A 17,542-nucleotide genomic window follows, 5' to 3' on the forward strand; every position below is an offset into this window, starting at 1 on the left:
AAAATCAGGCACACTGACTTAAGCTATAGCTCAACATACGCCCCCCGCCCCCCAATACGATGAGGTTGTAGCAATGATTTCATCTAGGTAACCAGCACCCAACCACCTCCCACTTCAGTGCTTCCAAGCAGAGGCCGAGTCAAAAGTCAATCTGTAGGTGGGGTGGGTGGTCATGAAACCACAACAGTTATTTTGGGTTCTGCACAACAAACGAGCAGGCTGGCTCAACTTGGGCGGTTAATGCCCGTAGGATGACTCAGATCATTCTCTTCAGTTTGTTGTCACAAATCTACAAAGCAAAGGTGTACAGAGCACCCTAGCTCTACTTAAACCAACAACAACAAAACTACTATGCCTTAGTTACTCAGAATACAGATAAAATGAAACTTACTGAATTTAAAAAGGAAAACAATTCAGACATCCACAAGGCCGTGTCCCAACATTTCACAGAGAACGGCACTATTTGCACACAACTTCTTCCCCCTAGTCCACTCACAGGGTCTTCAAAGATATGGTAGCAGTGGCCCCAAAGATGTGCCTGGCAGTGCCTTATAGGACTAGGGGTGGGGAGAGAGTTTATTACCAAGTGCCTAGGGGTCAAAACATCCAAACAATGCACAATAGGATGATTTATAAAGCAAAACTATTGGGAGGCTGATACATACAATGAGCTGAAGTGTGCTGTGCTGCTCTAACCATCACCAAACCTCCCGAGAGCCTTTTGATGACTGGGACGAATTGAGTTACATCGTCACAGACAGTTAAAAATAAAAGCAAAGCTAATATAAGGCATAGATATTCCTAAAAGAAAATAATAACAATAATAATACTTTGGTGTCAGGTAGATACATCAAAAGGACGGTGAGTATAATTCACATATAGTAACTCCACTATCTGACAAATTCCTCCCTCTCATCATCGGCAGTGTGCTCAGCACTGGGGCAAGTAGGGTCAATGAAGGCAACCTTGCTTCTGAGTCCTCCCTCACAGATGACTTCTAACGTCTGCCTGATCTTCCAGGAGTTCCTTTAAAGCCATGTATAAAAATGTTCACTATCCTAAAGAAAGGGCCACTCTAACCACAGCTCAGTCATGGAATGTATTAAACCATATGATGACAACTTTCTCACAAGTCAAATGAGACTTGTTGGGATTGCACACCAAGATTACTTCTACGAGTACTTAAGACAGGCATCGTGGGGGGATAGAAACATCCAGAAGCTGCCCTCCAGTTCAGGAGGACCTCCTCTCATCAGAAGTGGATTTAGCAGTATTTGTTCTCCATTCATGTGTAACGCATTCAGTGTTCCCTTCGAGCTTAAGGCGGAGTCCCAGATTTATATAACATGAAAACCAAGAGATCAAATCACAGGGTTTTCCCAGATTCCAAGTACTGCACAGATGGGACCATAACCGAGCTCAGGACACCAAGCACCAAAACAAGAGACACGGTTGTGAAGATACAAAGGCAAAAACACCCTGGGCCAGACACCCTGGCAATACTTACTTAGACTGGGTCTGTTTGGTGATGTTCCGAATGGTCGCACCTTCCTTTCCTATAATGGCTCCCACAAATTGGGTGGGAACCAGCAGCCGCAGAGGTAAGTCACATGGTTTCTGCTTGGACACGGATCCTGGGGACCCCTGCCTTGATGAGCCCCTCTGCCCAAACCCACGGCGACCTCGAGGCTGCTGGGAGTTGTTCTGGTGGACAGCCATTTCATCTGGGATGTAGGCCACTTTCAATGTGAAGTTTTCTAACTGGAATCCATTCAGTTTGTCTAATGCTCTGAAAATTGATAAAAGGGAGAATGAAAAGAGCAATCAAGCTATACAGTAGCTCTATTAGGAAAGCGCCATCCTCCTCACCCACTCAGAAAGAGAGCGGCCCAAACCTCTGACTGAAGCCGGTAAACAAGTGGTCATGCCAGAACCTGACCCGATTCTGAAGCTTCAAACACACACACATTTTTCATTTCAGCCACACATAGGGGAGGAAAGGGGAGGAGAGGTTTTGCCCTCTAGCAATGAAAAGAGAGTGTTTTAACAATTGAGCAGCCGCTTGATTTAGCTCTTCTTTATTATCTGTGAGGTTAGTAACAATAGCCTCACGGTACCCAGACTGCAAGAGGCACACGAATGGACAGTCCTTGTCCCGGCTAGTCCTCCTGAATCAAAAGGGAAAAGACATGAGAAGCGCAAGCCTCCCATCGTTTTACTCCCCTCAAGCCCCCAGATATTTATTCTCAGCGCCTGCCATGAGCCGAACCCGAGAAAACAGTGGTGGTCTCTGATTTTACAGGTTTATGATCTGATTTCAGAAAGAAAGGTAGGAGTGGTGGTAGAACGAGAGAGAAAAAGTTATTTTCCATCTCATTTACTGATTCATTCATTCCATCTATCTTGGTGTGTGGCTTCCCTTTTGTTTCTTTCTTCAAAAGTTCATTTTTGAACTTTACTATAACACATCAATACCCAATTCTTAACACAGTTCAATGAATAATGAATTGTCACAAGCAGACATCCGCATAAAGTCATCCGGATGCAGACACAGAACATCCTGGCACTCCCAGTACACTCCCCTTCTTCCAGATTTCTACCATCAGACTAACATTGCCTGTTTGGGGATTTTATGTATGAGTCTCTAGACTATAAACTCTCTGACATCTGCCACTTTTATTGTGTCTGTAAGAGCCATCTGAATGGCTGTATTCTAGCTTAACTACATACTGTAAACCAGGCGCACACAGGGTAAACGTTGGCAGAGGTTTCCAAGGCGCACTCCTGAAGACAGGCTTTTCTACCTCCTGCATCCCCAACAAAACGAAACACATACACGAGACTGAAGAGCAGAAAAGGGATGCACCGCCTTCCCCTAGGGTGAGGCAGCTTCTGCCCCAATGGGGCCAAGAGTCAGCCCAAGCAGGATGGAAACACCGCCCTCAAAATCAAGCATCTCACTAGCTCTGCAGTGTGGTCACCCTGGCTCACTTTCGTTATATGGAGGTCTACTTTAAATAGAAAGAATGAAAGTAATTCTTATGGGGAAAATAAAAACCTCCACCAATATGCAAAAGTAATACACAATTGCTCTTTGTCTATCACGAACCTTCCAGCGGCCATTCCTAGAACCAGCAAACTGTGAGACCCTCCAGTTAGGGCTGGTCCTTTCCATACCTTAACCACGTATGCACATGTCAGAACCTTCTTCAAAAGTATAATACCATCACGTGCATAGTTTTATGGCTAATCTTTTTCCTCAAATATATCTGGGAGCCATTGGCATGTGATTCTATGCCATAGGACATTCTTTTTCTAACAGTCAGATAAACCAAACCAAACCTACTGCCACTGCGTGGGCTCCACCCCTAGCAACCCGATACAGGACTTTGAGGACGGCAAATGTCTACGGGACAGACAGCCTCCTTTTAGTAGAGATATACTGCAATGTCCGCCCCTGGTGACAGCTCGTGCTAACCTGCTACTCCTCGCTTCCTGCCAGCTCTTCTCTTAAGGGCTGTGGATTAAGGATTCTAAGATACTTTGGTTATTTCTGCAAGTATGCAATAACTGAAAACTTCTAATATGACCGTGTGCATTTACACAGAAAAGAAGCCCTAGTGGACAGTAGCTAAGTGCTCAGCTACTAAACAAATGGTCCGTCGGTCAAAGCTGCCACTCCCTCCACAGATGAAAGATGTGGCAGGCTGCTTCCATCAAGATTATGACCTTGGCATGTACATATGCAAATATATTTATAATTGAGGATGGGGAAATAGATCTATGTGCATTCGTTTATAGGTTTAGTATTAAGGTAGCAAAAGAACATCGGGCCTCCACTCAAGTACTCCCTCAATGCAAGAATACTTTCTTTTATTAAATTGGCATTCTGTGATGCTCACCTTCCCATCACAACTGCTGAAGACAAAGTGGGGGAATAAGTAAATGTGGTGAATAAAGCTGATGGTGCCCGGCTATCAAAAGATATAGCTTCTGGGGTCTTAAAAGCTTGAAGGTAAACGAGCGGCCATCTAGCTCAGAAGCAAAAAAGCCCACATGGAAGAAGCACACCAGCCAGTGCAATCACCAGGTGTCAAAAGGATCAGGTATCAGGCATCATCAGAACAAAAAATCTTATCATAGTGAATGAGGGGAGGAGTGCAGAGTGGAGACCCAAAGCCCATTTGTAGGCCACTGGACCCTTACAGAAGGGTCCCAGGGAGCAGATGAGTCAGTCAGGATGTGATGTAGCAACGATGAAAAATACAACTTTCCTCTAGTTCCTAAATGCTTCTCCCCCACTATCAGGATCCCAATTCTACCTTGCAAGTCTGGCTAGACCAGAGGATGTACACTGGTACAGATAGGAACTGGAAACACAGGGAATCCAGGTGGATGATCCCTTCAGGACCAGTGGTGTGAGTGGTGATACTGGGAAGGTAAAGGAAGGGTGGGTTGGAAAGGGGGGACCAATTACAAGGATCTACATGTGACCTCCTCCCTGTGGGACGGACAACAGAAAAGTAGGTGAAAGGAGACGTCAGACAAGGCAAGATGACAAAAATTTATAAATTATCAAGTGCTCATGAGGGAGGGGAGAGTGGGGAGGGAGGGGAAAAATGAGGACCTGATGCCAGGGGCTTAAGTGGAGAACAAATGTTTTGAGAATAATGAGGGCAATGAATGTACAAATGTGCTGTACACAACTGATGTATGTATGGACTGTGTTAAGAGTTGCATGAGCCCCTTATAAAATGTTTTAAAAAAATAAATTACCAAGACATAAAAAAATTGAAATTAAAAAACAGAATACATTTAGCTTTAAAAAAAAAAAGGAAAGATGAATCCAGTAAAAGATACAACTATATCTACAGACATAAACAACTATAAAGTTCATTATTATTATCTTTTTCTTCTTATAAAACAGTGTTGCTAGCTCAAGAAGAGAGTAAGTAAACTTTGACTTGGGACTAAAAGAGGAATGTTACAATAAATACTTTCTTTCTTGAGAGACAAACACAGACCACATCCTTCTCCATGGGGAAAAACAGGTAAACATGTACATAACCAGATGTTTCCATATTCTGCACTGTCTAAATAACCACTCCAGTCCCAAGAAATGACTCTCCAGTAGATATAAGCCCCTATTTTGCTGCTTTCCTTTGAGCCAAACCATACCAAGTCCACTGCCATCGAGCTGATTCAGACTCACTGTAGGGCACGGGAAACTTGCTCCCCAGGCTATCAATATTTAGGAGAGCAGAAAAGGCTGTCATCTCCCTCTAGTGGAGCAGCTCTTGTTTGAAGGGCCAGCTCTGTGGCTGCAGCCAGCAGGTAGCCCACCACAGCACGAAGGCTTCATTTTCCTCTGAGGGAGGTTGAAAAAAAAGATTTCTCCCAGGAGTCAGATGACACCAAGCTCTGTTACTAAGTGCACTGTTCCGGCCCCAATGGCTCCAAATTCAGGTTGTAACTCTCAGAGGCAGATAATACACCTCGTAGGTGTTCAAGACTGTACAACTGCCAACCCTGCTGCTCTGACCCTGGACAGAGTTGAAAAGGTCAAGTAGTAACCTAATTATGGTGCAACTGCCTGCTTATGACCAAAGACCCCAAATTCCTAAATTAGACATCAAATGCTGGAGCTGTTGCATGCACAGTTTGACGCTCTGCTGTGTCATTTGGTGGTCTACATAGTTCTTGGGGGAATGTATCTTTTCACCAGCTCTACTTTTAAAATGATCGTTCAATGTCATTATTCAAAACCTATGCAGCCAGTTCCAATTGAACAAGGATGTGTCCCCAACATGTGTTACTTGGGGTCCTATTTTCATTACACTTTTTGCTTTGATATTATTTTAAGAGTCTTTCTAAAAGAGGTGAGCCATTTTGCTAATTAGTAGCATTTAATTTTATTGATAAGAATTTTATTCGAAATTTTTAGAGTCGAAAGGGCTTTGATATAATAGTCGTTCAATTCTCACATTTTGAAGAAACGGGGAAGGATAATTGAAAGAAAGGGGAGGAGGAGGAGGAAGAAATTAAAGCAGGGAAATCAAGAGGTCACCTTCTTGACCTATAAAACAGAAAGACCAAACACATGACCCTCTTTCAAGACTAAAATCCCCTAAGAGCGTCTTTTCCTTATCCCCATATGTCACTGATCGCTTAGCACATGGGACTTTATAAAATGAAGTCTAGCCATTATTTTAAAGTGATGCATTCCAATTTTCCCTCTGCACCAAGAATGAGAGGTTGGTACAAAGAATTCAGCAATAATTAACCAAAGCATGGCAATACCACAGTAGGGATTTTCTTTAAGGAGATCATGAAGGATAAAGTCCAAATATGTACTTATGACGAGCTTCTTACAAAATTGGTTCTAAAGCAAAGTAATTGCAACACTGCATATGGACCACAGAAAAGGGAACTACCGTGCAGAGATCAACTGCAGGTAGTCCCCCCACTGACCACGGAGCTCCAATCCAGTAACCGTCATTAACCTACTGCCACCGAGTCAATTCTGACTCATGGCTACCCTAGAGGGCAGGGAGAACCGCCCCTGGGGTTTCTTAGACTCTAACTCTTTACGGGAGTAGAAAGCCTCATCTTTCTCCTTAAAGTGGCTGGTTTCGAACTGCTGACCTTGCAAATCATGGCCCAAGAGGTAACCATTATATGCCCCTAGAGCTCCATTAACTGTTATTAGTCAATTCTAATAAAAGTCGAATACTTCATCAGTATTTTTGTAAGTCTAATTTTTGAACATCTAACCACTTGAGAATTACAATGGCAAAGTACGCATTGTAGTATGTATTCATAGTGATAAAATGTACATAAAACTACAGATGGTTTTTTGGTGCAGGTTGACAGAACTCTAATGTGTTATAAGTTGAAGGGCATCTGTGTGTGTAAATATATATTCTTTTTCTAATTATGCACAAAATCTATGTGTACTTAGAAGAGGTCTGGTGGCTATGTTGGATAAACACTGGACTGATATGATAACCAAAGTCAACAGTTCAAGCCCACTAACCGTTCTGCAGGAGGTAGATGAGGCTGTCTGCTCCTATGAAGAATCACGGCCTTGGAAGCCCTATGATAGGATGGTCATGAGTTCTTAGGCACTAAGCTATTGATGCGGAATGGTCTTTGGCATCTTAAAGTTCCGATGCAGGGGACAAGGTCTATACAGTGCTACCGCATATTAACAGTGGTTATAGCTTAAGGACAAAATGGCAAACATTAATTTCCTTGCCTCACTGTTTTCTGTAATTTCTTTATTCTAAAACAACTCTTCTAAACCTAATTGCATGTACCGTAGTCTATACTCGTGTGTAAGCCGAATTTTTCAGCACATTTTAAATGCCGTTTTTGTGGTAAAATTAGGTACCCTGGCTAATATTTGGGTCGGCTAGTATTCGAGTATATACGGTACCTAGCAACAGAAAACGTCTGCAATGCGATCAGTAAAACTGTTTCAAAATAAATAAATATCCCCGTTCCCTAACAAAAATATACCTAGAAGAACTCTAAAAAAAGAACGTATAGAAGATATTATCTACGTAAGGGGCTATTTCTTATTTAGTGCCCTGGTGGTATAGTGGCTATGTGTTGGGTTGTGATCTGCACGGTCCCTGGTTATGATCCCCTTATGGTCCCCGTGGAAAGCAATTCAAAGCCACCAGCAGCTCTAAGGGAGAAAGCCTGGGCGTTCTACTCCATCAGTTACTGTCTCGGCAACCCACAGGGGGTCGCTAGGAATCAGCACTGACTCATGGCACTGAATTTGGGTTTTTGGTATTTCTTAGTCACACACACAAATCTGCCAACGATGATGTCTCCGTGGCTACTTATCTGAGTATGAAGGAACAGGCCAGGAAGCAGGTTTTCTAGAGACCTAAGCCTTGCCTGCCCCACGGAAGAAGAAAATGTGTCTTCACTAAATACAAGCTTCAGGATATAAATGCAAGACTTAAAGTTAAAACACATGTATGATCATTTCCTTATGTGTGCTACTAATCTTGGAAATTTTTTTTAGCCACAAGGTGGCAGGAACTTCAAAGTAAAATTCTGTCTTGAAAGCACTGCCACACTGAAGGGTCCTCTTTAAGTGGCATTCACAGAGCTCTATCAAAAGGCAACTCAGACACTTTGTAAGTTAGGTTTCCTACCTCTTCAGGCTCAATGGCCACTCATCATCTGAAAAGAATGCCTACCGAACTGTAACAAGGTATTATCAACAGCAATGAAAACACTTACACTGTGATTCAGAGTACAGTCAAGGAGATTGGGGGAGGGGGGTTAATGGAGGGGAAAGTACACAGATCTTTAAATATTAAATCTCCCTTTAAAAAAAGTACAAATAATAACATGAAGATCTTACTATCTTCAAATATTATGCCAAGTGTTTGGGGGGCATTTTCTTAATTCTCCATGAACTCAGGACTACCAATATTCTTGTATTACACATGTCAGTCACCAGGATGAATGAATCTACCTGACCAGTCACAGCTGGAGAAATGGTGGCACAGAGTCTCCATTCCACGGAGTTGGACTCTGGTCTACTCGCACCTTCCGAAGCACATCTCAGAGGCTCAAGGAGACTATCAGCTAAGTTCTCACTGCCTGAAGATGTGCCCTGCCTGGCCCTCTAGGCAATGGAAAGGGGCGTCAGTAAGGGCATCAAGGTGGTTCAGGTGAGCAGGTGTTCTTACTGGAGCAGGGCCTTCACTGTGGAGCAAGCTTGCAGGGAGTACTCTTCCCCACTGCAAGCCAAGTCAGGCTGGGCCAGAAGCAGCCCAGCACCAGTGGGTAAAGAGTTGCTGGTTTTTCATAAGGCTCTTTTCTATAAATACATGCATAGATACATGAATAGATTCATTTCTTTTCAGGCTTCATTTTATAACTAAGAAGACAAGTTTAGAGATGCTAAAACTACAGTCTAGAAGGGGGAATTCCAGGTTCCAAAGCTTTCTCAATTATATCTAATGCTTCCCAAGGAAAATTAACTTTTCCAGGGTAAAAACATAGCCTTACAATTTTAAAAATTAAGAAAAATAATACTCCCCAAATAATGAGAAAACTTTGCTAATAGATACTAATTTTCACAACATTGTTATCACAAAACTGACTTTTCCCTTTTAAAATACCCAATCTAATTCTCCTTGCAAGTGTGGTGGTATTGAGGGGTGGTGGTGGACAGCAATATTCATCTCCAGTAACAACTTGGGTACAGGAAGCAAAATCCAGCGGTCACTCTCTTCTTCCTAGTTCTCTTTCATCGTGGGGAGGCGCGTCCTGAAGGACACAGGTACTTTTCTGTCATGCTCTGGCCACTTCTGATCAATAGTTCTCAGTCAACATTAACTGATAGACTCCATTTCTTTGTTTAGGTTACCCGATGATCTAAATTACAAAACAGCAATCTTTGCCCTCGCTCTTTGGTGTCCTTAGGGCCCTGAAACTCTCTGACTACCAACACCAAGTATTTCTGGACAAATATCTTCATGTTCGGCTTGCTGTCGTGTTAGGATTGTTTTCAGCACATAGTTCTACCTTCACCAGCTTTACTCTCGTTGTGCTTGTCCTCCTAATGCTTTAGACAGCCAGACAATGAGAGTAAATGTGGATTAACCCGTCCCTGCTCGTTTTATCGTCTGCCTCTTCAAAGCTGAATAGGTTGCATCTTCAACACACAATCTCCCACCCAACTGAACACCTGAAACTGAGCTTTTTTCCCCCCCCCTTTACAAAACTGGATGCCGGGTAATTTTCAAACAAGGGAACTAAAGTAGTCTTCTGACAATCTCCAATATGCTGGGGTTTATAATCTGTTCCATTCACCTGGGCTGGGAACTATCAAATATTCACTACAGATCTTTGTAAAGACTGAAGTGTGTGGGACAAACGGAGCGCCCAAGCCTCCATTGTGTCAGGCACATTTGCACATTTGTTGCCATCATCATTCTCATAACATTTGCTTTCTACTTGACCCCTTGGTATCAGCTCCTCATTTTACCCCTCCCTCCCCGCTCCCTCATGAACCCTTGATAATTTATAAATTATTATTATTTTGTCATATCTTATACTGCCCAACATCTCCCTTTTAATGGATAAAGAATCAAACAGAAGGGAAAAGTAGGGAATTCTCTCTCTGAGAGAGAGAGAGAGACAGACAGACAGACAGACAGACAGACAGACAGACAGACAATAGTGATGTTACTGTTCACTGAGTAGACCGTCAGAGTCTGCTGAATCTGTGTGTTGCCTCTAGAGAGTGGAGAAATGGACTCGTACAGCACTGGTGGGAATTTAAACCAGTTCATACTAAGACAGACAATATAACCAAATTAAAAATTAACACACGAGGATGCATTTAAAAATCACAGAAACCTTTCTGAAAACAAAAATATCACACTTCTGAGGACAGAGTTTTCCACCCCACTAGCCACTCCCCAAAGATCTGCACTCTGATTTACACCGGGTCATCCTGAAGCTACACAAGTCACCTGTGAATGCTCGCTGAGCTTTGGGGACAATAAAGCAGCAGCCAGATCAGGGCTGCAGGGTAGATGGGTTAAGGCACCAGTTCTCAACCTGTGGGTCTCGACCCCTTTGGGAGTCGAACAACCCTTTCACGGGGGTTGCCCGATTCATAACATTAGCAAAATTAGTTATGAGTAGCAACAAAAATTAATTTTATGGTTGGTGGTCACCACAACATGAGCAGCTGTATTAAAGGGTAGTGGCATTAGGAAGGTTGAGAACCACTGGGCTAAGGTTTTCCAATGAAATCCCCTTAGGACTACCCTTGAAGAGTGAGCAGGTAGGTAGGTGCATTGTTGTGATGCAAAAGAACTTGTCAGCACAACGTTCCTGCCCTTTTTTCTCAACGATTCAATTTTATTACAATTTCTTCATAAAAAACCCCCATGACCATCCTGCAGACTTCAAGAACAATATATCAGATTACGCTTTTAGAGTCCCCAAACCATCTGAGCTGACCTTGATCTCTCTGCCTGAAGTTAACAGGTCCAGAAGACTCCCTTGGAAGCCATCATTTTGATTAGACTTCTTGTCTGACAGTACCCTTCCCTAACTAGACGAACAATTGTTTTAACCTCTTCTGCTTAGAATAAAGCAGTGCATACAAGAGCTAGAACCAGCATAGTAATACTGTTTTGCTTGTTCTTGTGCCTCTCAACTCAGTAGTTTTACGTCAGGAAATTTATCCTGTAGGAACACACACACGTGCAAATGGCATGTGTAAAAGGCGATTCATTGTGCCACTATGTATAATTATGAGTCTGTAAACAATCTGAATATCTAATCTGGGGCTAACTAAACAAGTTCGCTCATCTAGTCATATTCCACACAAATGTAATGAAAGAGTTACATGAACAAAACATTCAAATGTCATGACATCTGTGTAAACAGGAGAAAGAATACTCACATGCATTCGTCCTCCTTGTGGACACAGTAGTTGGGGAACAAAACCAGGTGCAAGATTTGCACTGTGTATACACATCTCTGTATCTTTTAAATTTTTGAACAATATGAATAAAACCAGTTTTTTTTTTAATTTCCATTTGTGTTTTGCAAATTTTCATCACCTTTCCAGCCCTGCCTTCCCTTTCCCAGTTCTGCCATGAATAGGCCCCACCGTCAGGGGATCTAACAAAATGTCCGTCCAGGAGTTGGTTTCCCCTGCCCCTGGAGGATACTCCAAGGTCAACTAGTATGGTTTTTCCTCTCCAGCTTTTCCTACCCGTAGTAGTCCATCTCTGCCTGTGCTGCGAGAGGGAGGCTGACGCACCCGTTGGTCTGCTGACCGAGAACCCCAGGTGCCATTCCTCCTGAATGCTATTCTGAGGAGATTTTTGGAAAGCACTGTCCACGGGACTCATTCTGCCTCGCTATGAATCAGTCAGCTCCATGCCAGTGTGGCGGGGAGTGCTCAGTCAGTTCATTAGATCACTCCCAAGCATGCAGTACTGTTGCTTCCTCAGGAGACAGTTGGACGTGTGAATTTCTGTCTGTCAATTACACTGGTACAGCCTTTCCTCTAAGCTGGAAGCAAATTACATCACATCTGCACACTCCTAAATGACAATAGTAATCATTAGAAAACTTAGTAAGCAAGATGATTGATTTAACCAGCCTAAGGGAAAAAAATAGCAATATATGGGTCATACCAATAAGGAAAATGAAGTTTTTATATATAATTTAACAACACTACTCAGAGGTGCAGAATTCCCAGCAAAGAGCATGTAATTCAACTTCTTATTATATTATTGCCTTAATGGCATCAAGGACATATTGAAAATGTAGCAAAACTAACAAATGTAAACTTTTGCTAGGCATTCACACTTTAAAAAGACATTATTTGGGGTCACACTTTATAAAACAGTGCTTTCTTTCAGCTACCTACCAGCCCTCCCCCTAAATAATAAAATTCATGAAGCATAAGTTACTACACTTAACCTAGTGGTTACATATAGACACAAAGTTGCGGATTGCTTACTGTCTAGCTTGGTCCTTACTGGAATAGGTTACATTGACAACTGCAGTCTCCGACTCCGTGTTCACTAGAGGAAGAGAAAAGCCAAGAAGGAAAAGAAAGTTAGTTTTCTTCCTACTCCTTCCTCTGACAAATTTGAAAGCAATTTGGAAGACATGTACCTTGCTCACAGCTCTCCACCACTCCATACTGGACTAGTAAACTATCCAGCACCTATCAGGAGGGGGAGAGAGAAAGTATAAATTGTGCAATTCCCAAGTGGCTCGCAAGGGCAGGAGCAGGTTTCCAAATCACAAGGTGATTGTGATGAAAAAGAGCCAAAGACGCAGGGGAGCTTTGGCCTGTGAGAGTGCGGACAAGAGCCCCCGAGTCCGCACAGCGCTGTGCTAAGAGCGAGGCCGTGGGCACGCAGCTGATTTGATGGCACGGTGACTCAGGTGCGCGTCTCCCAGGACCCACTTTGCTTGAACAAAACAAAACGGAAACTGACAGCAAACCCACACACTCATCAATTTAACACCAAAATTTGAAGGAAATTCCCTTGAAAATGTTTTCTGCATTCCCTGCCCCCAAAAACATAGTAAATCATTAAAAGTACATGAAATAAATTTATAATAGATCGTGACCAAACTTTAAAAGAATTTATTCTACATTCTAAGCAGTACCTTCAATGGTTTTGACTTATTTTCTCTGCTGGTTCTAACTGAAATCTATAGCAAGATTTGCTTGGGGATACATTTTTTTAAAAAGTATTCTTAAATAGCATTACCACCTAACTTGTGACTATAATTGCCCTTTCATCATTCATTTTTTAGCGTGGTAAATTTCCTTAGTGTAGGCACACTAGTAGTACAGTAATCTTTGTGGTTTTTTTGCTATAGGTAAACCATAAAGCCTTCTATTTAAATGTTTCTCCATAGCACTTAACTGACACTGCATTAGATATTAATTCTTACCTCAGTGGTAAAACAACACTGTCCCACTGACCAGTCCCTTCGATTTGCTCAGTGTCCGTTTGTAGATGCTATGTATGCCAAGGAGGGCTACCAAACAGCGCCTGTGCCACTCAAGCCCACCGAACCCTTGACTCAAAGAGTAAACACAACTTAATCTGGACAAGGGTTTGATGTTCTGCCTCGTCTTCCATCAAGTAAGAAGTTAGGACCAACGCTCTTGTTATCTGTCCCATGAAGGGCCTAGTTCCTAGGTTCATCCTGTCTTCCTTCAGCTCTGAAAATGTCTGTCTTCTACTTAGCCCACAAATGTTGCTTAACACCAGCCTGCTTAAAGGGGAAACAAAGACCCTTCCTTGCACATTTACACACACCTCTTATCATCTTAGTATCACACAATACATTTTACAAAGTTTTTTCCCATGATTAAAGAAGTTTAAACAACTTGAGCCATACAATAGATGACTTTTTTTCTGCCAAAACAAAATAATAAAGATGCAAGCTTTACACAGCATGGATGAAGACTGAAAAGTTGTGCTAAGTGAAAGATGACAGAAGCCAGATTCTAAAGACCACACACGATTCCATCTATGTGACATATCAAGAAAAGGAAAATCTAGAGGGGCAGAAAGTGGATTACTGGGTGTTTGGAGGATAAGGGGGGGAGAGGAGGGAAAGAGAAGCTATCTAGTAGGCTTGGACTTCATTTCAAGGTAATAAAAATATTCTAAACTAGACTGTGATGATGATTGCACAACTCTATAAAAACTGGTAAATAGAACATGAAATTTGATAGATCGTATGGTGTGTGAATTACACCTCAGTACAAGTGTTAAAGACAAGGCCTTGTGTATTTTGAACATGTTCTCAGGAGGGATCAGACCCCAGAGAAGGGCATCATGCTTGATAAAGTAGATCAGCAAAAAGTATGGAGACCCTCATTAGATGGGCACAGTGGCTGCAACTATGGGCTTACAAACATAACAGCTGTGAGGATTCTGCAGGACTGGGCAGTGTTTCCTCCTGTTGTACATGGGGTGCCTGGGCTAAGTATCAGAATTGACTGAACCAAGGGAGATTAAAAAAAAAAAAGACCTAAAGAAAACTGAGGGTGAAAAACATTTAAAGACTCAGAGGAAAGGTCTTGGTGGTATCTGCCTCCTTTTCTATATTCAGAAATGTATATACATATCCCCAAATATTCATCTTTACTAAGTTTACGAGGTTCCTCATTGGTATAAATTTACTGCCTTTCTAAAGTGCTATTTAAATCTTTTCAGTTGCTGTTGTCAATTCAATTTCATATAGAGTCCTTAAACGAGCACAATGCTCATAGGAAATAATATAGCTCAGTTTTAAGGTGACTTCAAAGGATATTTTTGGTTTACGGTTTAAGTATCATCTCAGGACAATACTTTCAGGGGTTCATTCCACCTGCATGACTCCAGAGAATCTATAGTCCATGAGAATTTAAAATTCTGTTGTCATTTTCCCTCTTTTGACCAAGATTCTTCTCTGGAATTGTTAGGTAGCTAGCATAAGGGCTGGGGCAGCCATTATGCATGCTCAGAGGTTTGAGCTTCCAGGCAGGAAGGGGTGGTACACCTAGGCCAGGTAAATTCAATTCAGCCAATGGGCTCAACCAGGGTCATCCACCACGCCTCCCTGCGGAATAAATGAAAAAGACAGGATCCCTGAGCAGACCGCATGACTTTCTGACCAGCTTCTAGGGAGGCTGCACGGAATGACGGGCCCTGCAGTGCCTGTGTAAACCTGAAACTTCTTCTAACTCTCATAAAACTCACTTGGATCAAAAACCAGGCTTCCACATGAATTCTTTCTCACACACGCAGAGCCAAGGACCGAGGTATAGCTCTCCCCTGAGATCTAACAAGTAGCTGCCTGCCTTCTCCACCGTCTTCAACACCCACTCCCACTCCTCACTTGTGTTCCCTCTTGCACATCGGAAGCTTTCACCTTTTGCCCTCAGAACCTCAGCACCTTTGGGCCTGAGACGTAAAGCTATGTCACTCTACACTACAGGACCCTCACTGATCTTTCTACTAGACTATCGACTACCAGCCACAGGGATGCCATTTGTCAGGTGTGTTGCAAGTAATCTGATCCTAACTGCTGCATTAGCTCTAATGCTCAACCTGACATTTAATTAATATCACATGTATTATCATGGCAGATTCCAGTCATTCATATTTGCCTTTCGGGTTACATTTGCCCGATAGGTTTCAGAGATGACAATACATTGTTGGGCTCCCTGTCGTTCATTGGAGTGTGAGTTGGGACACTCAGAGCCATCTGTGAAGACCATGCTGCAGCCAAACACCTTGCTCACCAGTACACCAGGGGTTGGAAAGAGCACACTAGGCAAAGAACTTGCCTCAAGATCAGGACTGAAATACATTCCTGTGGGTGATTTAGCTAAAGGAGTTTGATCACCGGATGTCATGGAGTCTGGCAAGATGACTTCTCCCAAGAGCATGCCGAAAGACGTACAGATGATGGCACAAATCCGGAAGGGTATGGGGATTACAGAACATGAGCCGAGAGTTATAAACCAGATGCTGGAGTTTGCCTTCCGATATGTGACTCCAATTTTAGATGATGCAAAAATGTATTCAAGTCATGCCAAGAAAGCAACTGTCGATGCAGATGATGTGCGTTTGGTAATCCAGTGTCGTGCTGACCAATCTTTTACCTCTCCTCCCCCAAGAGATTTTTTACTAGGTATCTCAAAGCCAAGAAATCAGACCCTTTTGCCATTGATCAAACCATACTCAGGGCCTAGATTGCCACCAGATAGGTACTGTTTGACTGCTCCAAATTATAGACTTAAGTCGTTACAGAAAAAGACCCCTGCTTCCGCAGGAAGAATAACCGTTCCGAGGCTAAGTGCTGCTTCTGTTACTGGCAGACCTAGTACGCCCACACTGGGCACACCAATCCACAGCCCATGTCTGTTTCAACTACAATAGGAACGCCAATGTCCCTTACAGGACAAAGGTTCACGGTGCAGATGCCCACCTCACAGCCCCCGGCTGTAAAAGCATCAATTCCAGCAACATCAGCAGTTCAGAATGTTCTGATTAATCCATCATTAATTGGGTCCAAAAATATTCTCATCGCCACTAACATGGTTTCATCACAAAATACTGTCAGTGAGCCATCAAATGCATTGAAAAGAAAACGTGGGGATGAGGATGATGACATGACTATAATCTAGCCTTGGTGCACGTACCGTGTACTCTAGGTCTTGAATTCATTCTACTTAAGCATGCATGCTGGACATGTTCTCATGTGTCTTACAAAACTTTATTTTGTAAGTAATAAGTAAATATAGTTATACTTTTCAATTGAGATTTTTTTCTTAAAATATATATATAATTAGTTCATGGTTTTTCATTAGCCTATAAGTGTAAAAATAAAGTTAGCATTCATAAAAAACCAAACCAAACAAAAAACCCATTGTTGGGCATTATGATCTGCATGCCCACCTAGCATCTCAAAATACTGCAGCCCCCGCCCCCCCATGGGTCCCACCTTCAGAGTGACTCCTCCAAACAAAAGAGGACTGCCAACCCCTGGGGGCAGGACTCCAGGACAGTGATCCTGAACAAAACAAACGTTAAAAAGAACTCACAAAAGAGATTTTGTCCCAAGGGCAAAGGAGGCTAAACACCTATAGTAACGTAGGGAAACAGGTATGTTTCAGGAATTCACATAAAAAGCTGTGGAGCAGAATCATGAAGCCACAGAGAGCTTCAAGTAAAATCCAAGGCAGGATACTTAACACCCTGGTGCCAACAGAGTTTACATACACACCTTCCCAAGGCGTGGGAGCACACACAGATTGTAATCTTCCTAATGCAAAACAAAAACTCCTCAACCTCTGACTCTGGAGAGGAGAATTCATTTTAATTGTTCCTCACTCCAACATATGTTGGCTGGTTCCCCATGCAATTTAATGTAAACACAAAATAAACATACAGGCTGAGGCTGATTCAAATCTTTATTTGACTAGAAAACCATAATGTCCTGTGAGCAAAAAGCT

The 17,542-nt window shown here is 42.6% G+C and overlaps 1 protein-coding gene, 1 non-coding gene and 1 pseudogene across 2 annotated transcripts in view; 2 read left to right on the top strand and 1 right to left on the bottom strand.

The window, feature by feature from the left end:
• The window catches only part of IGF2BP3 (insulin like growth factor 2 mRNA binding protein 3), a 135,141-nt gene that overhangs the window by 35,079 nt on the left and 82,520 nt on the right, over window positions 1–17,542 (bottom strand). Inside the window, exons 5-7 of the mRNA XM_004702718.4 lie at window positions 12,685–12,736; window positions 12,527–12,590; window positions 1,508–1,789 (exon numbers count right to left, since the gene is read on the bottom strand). Coding sequence (XP_004702775.2) covers window positions 1,508–1,789; window positions 12,527–12,590; window positions 12,685–12,736 — 398 coding nt within the window. The remainder of the gene's footprint in view (window positions 1–1,507; window positions 1,790–12,526; window positions 12,591–12,684; window positions 12,737–17,542) is intronic.
• LOC115869259 lies at window positions 648–773 on the top strand. The gene has a single exon (XR_004046078.1). It is a non-coding gene; the product is annotated as a small Cajal body-specific RNA 8 (non-coding RNA).
• On the top strand, window positions 15,939–16,714 carry LOC105978614 (annotated as a pseudogene).

Source organism: Echinops telfairi, unplaced genomic scaffold (genome assembly GCF_000313985.2).
Source record: "Echinops telfairi isolate 266 unplaced genomic scaffold, ASM31398v2 ScPeMD7_23;HRSCAF=83, whole genome shotgun sequence".
Taxonomy (NCBI): Eukaryota; Metazoa; Chordata; class Mammalia; order Afrosoricida; family Tenrecidae; genus Echinops; species Echinops telfairi.